Below are 6,150 nucleotides of genomic sequence, written 5' to 3' on the forward strand. Positions count from 1 at the left end.
GTTTTGAGTTGGATTGCAACTCATTCGTGGAATAGAGTCATGTTGGAAACAGATAGCTTGGTGTGTGTCCAAGCGATTCAGAGCGGTATTTTTATGCCTTCACAGTTTGATCTCATTGTTCAAGATGTTCGAAATTTGCTTTTGGCTTTATCTTTTAGTGATTTGCGTTCTGTAAAACAATCTGCAAATGAGTTGGCTCATTACTTAGCAAGAGATTCTTGTTTCTCTACAAGTCGTGTGTTTCAGTTAGAGGACTGTTCCTCTGAAGTCCGTGAACAAATTTATTAATTAATAAATCTTATCATTTTTATTAAAAAAAAAAAATCTGTTGAAATAACTTTTCTAAATTATAATTTTATTATCTCACTAAACTTAATACACAACATGTAGGCTTAATAAGTGTAATAATATGTCATAAAAAAAAGTGTAACAATAATTTTTGAACACAACATTTTTGCAAAAATATCCGCTGAAATAATATGCAATCTCCAACCTGTGAAGAGTAAATTCTTATGTTATTAATTATAAAAGAAACTAACAATCACAATCAAGACAGGGTTACAATTTATAGTAATTATGTTGATAGTTTTTTTTTCTTCTGTTTTTTTTAGGTTGGTGTATTATATAAAGCATGTAAGATAGCTTCAAAACTGACCCACATTAGCTTCTACAAAATGATCAACAGAAAAAAGTTCAAGAGTATAATTTACAATGTGAAAAAATAATGATTGAAAGCTACAAAAATTACAAACCGTTTCATCAAAGGACTCCCAACTGTGTTTTGAGAACGAAGCGGTTCATTGTTGATCTGAGGCCCAACTGAACTGTTTTTCCAGGCATTATTCGAACGAATTTGACCCTGGTTTCATTCTTCATCACCAAGTTGAAAATGATCCTTAGGTATTGCAGTTGAGGTCAAAAATGGGAAGAGGCAGAGCATTTTGAGCCCTGTCCTTTTTTCTTTTCCTTGTTAAACTGTGATTGTCAAAAGTTCTGTTCTTGTATCAATTGCTGCTGCATCAGAATTGGCATTATCATGATGATGACTCTTAACATTACTACTGATAGATGTTCTTGTTCCAGGAAGAGGGAAACCGTTACTCAAAGTGATTATTTTATGGTTCTTGGACTCGTCTGATGATGATTCTATGCTTGCGAGTGTTTGTTTAAGCTGAGCCCGCTGGCAGACAATTCTACCCTTGTTCCATCCCGGAAAACCAAAGGATGAGGAAATGTTTTCCTGCAAAAAAGTATAGGCAGCTTTCGCAATTGGTGATTCTTGTGCACTTGGGCTTTGCTCCATCTTCCCTCGTCTGAACAATCAAAACAAGGCACATTGGCATTAGAAAGTGGTTCGAAGGAGGATGTGAGATGAGGATTGTGCAAATCATTCAATAAAAAATCAGTTTGATATTTTATGTACCTAAAAACATAATGTAGATTACATATTGAAGACATTCAAATGTCTTGACTCTAAGCTGAAGCCCACCAAGCAAATCATCTAAAATTTCAAAAATACTGCATGAGATGCAATGGGCTTTTCCAAAAAGGGTCATGATTACACAATGAAATAAAGAGCTACAAATACCATCAACTCCTTTTTTTTTTTTTTTTTTTTTTGTGGCAACAAATACCATCAACTTTGGTTATACATGACCAGTCCAATCATATTCCATGTAGATTTCTCAAAGACTTGAGTTCCAGTCAGCTAAAAAAGATTGATGCTAATAATGGCCAAAACTTTATTAAAATTAGATATGGTAATAGACAAGGTAATATTAATTTTGAGGGGAAGTCATAAATGTCGGCAATAAAAAGAGCTAAATAAATAATAAAGTAAGCATTATTGTCCCAACGAGGTTGTTGTCAAGCCCAGCTCAGCTTATTAATCCTTGGTCAATCAAGGGCAAGAAGCAGTAACTTCATAAGCAAATACAACAGGACTTAAGAAAAAAAAACAAAGAATAAAAAAGTTTCATAGAAGGAAAGTGACTTACACCACAACAACAGTTGCAACATGAGGAAGATCCTTCCCATTCAAGAACATCTCATAAATATCATTTAGCCAAACTGAAAGTGCTGCACAGGCACCGCCTTCCCACAACCTGCAATTTATATAGCATCAACATTTATAAGTTTCAAGTGGAAGGAAGATGACTTGGAAGAGAGAAGTTCCCTTAATACCTGTGCACATCAATAGACCATACTAGTTTGTTTTTACGGAAAAGTTCAGGAAACAATCCCCTTTTTGTTGCTTCATTGAGCACTCGTGCAGCTCGTTCCTTCTGACCCATCCACCAAAGAGCTTCTAGAAGTGTATTATAGAACCTTATCCCAAGCCCACATCCTTCTGAGTTGAGTTTGTCAAAGACATACTCTACCATCTGCCAGTTAGAACCATCATCATAATCTCCCTTAATCATTTGTCCAATCACTTGATGAATGTTTGATTCCCTATTCTTGAGCATCTCATCCAGTAACTTAAATGCATCATCCCATCTGAAAGAGAGGATCTTCAGAGCTTTGTTGACAGACCAAATTTGTTTATTATTATGGTTTAAGGAAGAAAATACCACCCCACAAACCAAAAAAAAAAGGAAGAAGAAGATCGCATCTATTAATAGCCATAATCCAAAAATCATTTTCAAGTGCTACACCTTAAGAAAACAATGGTGTCTGCCATTCTATTTTTAATATAATATTGATACACCATCTTAAAGGATAAATTGTCTCCAAGACCTGCAGAAATTTTTCTATAATATTTCTCTTTTCTCACATCATTTTGGTTCTAATCTTTTTTTTTTTTTTTCGAAACTAGGATCCCCGCTTAGTCCTACAATATTTGGGGACCCTGAAACTATAGCAATCGTTATGCAGGTACCCAAGAGGGACTCCAACCTCTCATGAATGACCATTTGAGCTACCCCACTTGGGTATATTGATTATAATCTAATTAAGCAGGACTCCATCATAAAAAGGATGAATATTCTTTTTGGATAGACATAAGGGTATATCTGAAGCTGTTATAATGCCCTTTATTGAATTGCTCGAAGTATATGTACAAGACACAAGTAGACAGCATCTAACACATTAAATTATATTTGTTTATTTTCCTCAACTTCGACAATGATCAAATCTATTGCACTCTTGTATCTTTCATCCAAAATCCATATGTATAATTTATCAAATTTTGTTTGTTAGAATGATAAACATTCTCCTTTACAATAGTTAAGCTATAACACAATATATTGAGTTAATTGGTTCAAAGCTAACCTGTCACATTTTGCGTATACAGCAAGCATCATGCAATAGCACATAACACTGGGAAATATTCCTGAAGTTTTTATCTCTTCAAAGTGCTCCACACTCTCATCAACAAGCCCTGCAAAGCAGTAAACACTTAAAAGTGCCTCAAGAGTTCGCTCATCAGGCTCACATCTTGTCTTTCCCATTTCAACATATGCCTTCACTGCTTCTTCAAACTGACCTCCTTGCCTAAAAGATTCAATAAGGCCATTGAATGTATCGACATTCCTTGCAACTCCAGATTCACCCATTCTCATAAAAATTGCTTCAGACTCCTTGTACAGACCACCTCGTGCAAATGCATGAACTAGTGTGTTGTAAGTTTCAACTGATGGCTTACTTCCCAATTCATTCATTGTGTTGAATGCAACAATAGATTCTTCATACAATGCAGCTTGCCCATATGCCTCAATGACCCCCGTATAAGCTTTGGTACTAGGCACTATTCCTTTCTCATTCATGTGATTTAAAATTATTTTGGCGTCCTCATGAAGCCCCCCTTTTCCACAAGCAGTTATTAGTCCCTCATACGTCTCCATATTTGGTTCTACATTCTCCTCCACCATATCATGAAACAAAGTCACCACCTCCTTAAAGTACCCACCTTCACCAAACACCTGAATAAGAATGTTATAAGTAGCTGCATCTGGCTCTGTATTGCTAATTTTCATTTCAAGAAAAAGTTCCCTAACATCCTCATACCTCCCTTGCTTTCCATACAAATTCAACAAAATACTATAAGTGTTAGCATTTGGCATACAACCAGCCACTTGCATCTGTCTAAAAACACCCACTGCCTCCTTTATGGACTCGGATTGCGAATAAGCCTGTAATAACACATTATAAGAGGTTATATCAGGCAAATTCCCTTCAGACTCCATTTCCTTGAGCAGCTCAGAAACTTTCTCAAGCTTACCCAAATTTCGAAAAGTCTCAACAAGACAAGTATATGTGGTTATGTCAGGAACTATTCCACCTTCATTCATAGTCCTAAACACCATCTCAGCCTCATCACCTAAACCTCTACTAGCACAAGCATTAAGTAAAGTGTTATAAGTGACAAGGTCAGGCTGTATTCCTTCATGCCTCATCTCTGCAAATAGACCTAATAATCCTTCCCAATCCAAACCTCCCCTAGCACAAGCATTAATCACTGTGTTATAAGTCAATATATTAGGCGACACCTTATCGTTTTTCATTCCCTCAAGAAGTTGAAGCGAGGTTTCATACTGTCCATTTCGGCCATAGGCATTGATCAAAGCCGTGTAGGAGAAGACGCTACGGACCACGCCCTGGCCTGGCATTTCCTCAAACACCTCAGCTGCCTTATCCAGCAAACCTTCTCGACCTAGCAAACTGATCATGATGGTGTATATATGCTCGTTTGGCTTACACCATATCTGTCGCTGCATATACTTGAAGAGCCTAAGCGATCTCTGCCAGTCGCCGCGAGCTGCAAACTCCTTGAACACCAAAGCAAAGTCGTTTAGCGAAAGCTTGTTCTTGAACATGTCAAGACACCTTGCTATGCTACCTCGAGGAGGAAGGCTACTGAGTTTGTTGATTAGGGTTTCAACGTCATAGCTGTACTTTCCCTTCTCTACCGTCACGGTCGGATTGCCAAGAACGACTTCTTTCGCCTTCGCCCTTACCGGAAATAACCTCCGGCCACCGGAAGAGAAAAAACTCCGGTGACCAGAAAAGAACCTCTTGTGTTCAAACAAATAGAGCGACTTAGTGAGAAACGATACCTGGCGGTGCGACTTACCGTTTAGCTTGGCGACTGCGGCGGGGAGAGGTGAAGCACTCGGAATGGATACTGAAGGCGCGAGGGTCATCTCCGCTATTTGGCTTGCATAAGGTGAGAGAAATCGATTTTTCGGATATTTTCTGAGTCTATAATCCAAATTTTTGACGGAAAATGTCACAAACTTACAAGAGATTATGCATTTTGAATGTATGGCCTCTTCTTTGTCTTTTTCCCTCCTTTTGTCGGTATTTAAAAATCGAACGCAACAAAAACTACTTTGTAGATTCAAACTTTCTCTTCTGTGCTGAGCTCAAAAATTCTGTGTCTGATTTTCTCGGAAAATTAAGAGTGAAAATATGGGAAGAAAAAAGAATTGAGAGAGTAACTGAGAGTAGCTTTGAACAAAGACACGTATGTTGTGGATAACATTACAGAGACTCGAGTCTCGAGTAGGAAGAAGAACACCGTTTCTTATTAATGGGTCGGGTCATCCGTTATTTACCAGAAGCCCGCGTAATATATTTTTGTTCAGCCCCTGAAGTATTTTCCCTATTTTATTTTGACCTCTAAATTTGTAAATTTACACATATTACTAGTTGAACAAGTATTCATTACATATTGAACCCTCTTTATATATTTATATATATATATATATATATTGAATTCTACCATATAATTTACAATGAAATTTTTAATATTCTATTCAATAATAATCTCTAATTTATTATTACAAATTTAGACAATTTTGACTTATTATAAATAATAAAAATTTCTAAATTATAATTAGTTATATAATTTTTAAATTTCGAAAGTATATTCTAAATAAAAATATTTACATGTTAACTCAAAAATTCAATAACAATATATAAAGCTTTAGATGATTGATGCTACAAATTAATGAAAGGATTGAATTAACAATTATGCAGTAAAGTAAAATAAAAGAGACAAAATTTTACATGGTTCAGTAATTAAAATTTTCTAGTTCACAAGTCAGTATGTTTTCGGAGTGTTTAATGAGTACATAATTTGGCAGAGTATTCATATATCAAATTCGTCGTCTCTTTTCCTTTCATTTCACCACTATTTATAAAAGT

The 6,150-nt window shown here is 36.0% G+C and overlaps 1 protein-coding gene across 2 annotated transcripts; it reads right to left on the minus strand.

Annotated features, from left to right (window-relative positions):
• Positions 1-639: 639 nt before the first annotated feature.
• Positions 640-5,524, minus strand: LOC115709808 (pentatricopeptide repeat-containing protein At1g74850, chloroplastic). 2 transcript variants are annotated; one of them, XR_004010295.2, is made up of 5 exons: positions 3,274-5,502; positions 2,185-2,499; positions 1,998-2,105; positions 1,424-1,501; positions 1,176-1,313 (listed from the first exon to the last, which is right to left on the minus strand). XR_004010295.2 is itself a non-coding variant. In XM_030638033.2 (4 exons), exons 1-4 carry the CDS (start codon positions 5,142-5,144, stop codon positions 971-973), a joined length of 2,637 nt encoding a protein of 878 aa, XP_030493893.2. In that variant the 5' UTR covers positions 5,145-5,524; the 3' UTR covers positions 640-970. The 2 variants fall into 2 exon arrangements, 1 of the variants encoding a protein (XP_030493893.2); XM_030638033.2 differs by lacking the exon at positions 1,424-1,501 and having other exon boundaries at positions 640-1,313; positions 3,274-5,524.
• Between the last annotated feature and the right edge of the window lie 626 nt (positions 5,525-6,150).

The sequence above is a fragment of the Cannabis sativa genome, chromosome 3 (genome assembly GCF_029168945.1).
Source record: "Cannabis sativa cultivar Pink pepper isolate KNU-18-1 chromosome 3, ASM2916894v1, whole genome shotgun sequence".
In the NCBI taxonomy this organism is placed as follows: Eukaryota; Viridiplantae; Streptophyta; class Magnoliopsida; order Rosales; family Cannabaceae; genus Cannabis; species Cannabis sativa.

Excerpts from the sequence above, each read along its gene's own strand:
- LOC115709808 (XM_030638033.2), bottom strand. The coding sequence starts at position 5,144 with ATGACCCTCGCGCCTTCAGTATCCATTCCGAGTGCTTCACCTCTCCCC. Across the intron at positions 2,106-2,184 it reads TGGTCTATTGATGTGCACAG|GTTGTGGGAAGGCGGTGCCT; the intron begins GTATTAAGGGAA and ends TATAAATTGCAG. Across the intron at positions 1,314-1,997 it reads GTTGCAACTGTTGTTGTGGT|ACGAGGGAAGATGGAGCAAA; the intron begins GTAAGTCACTTT and ends TTGATTGTTCAG.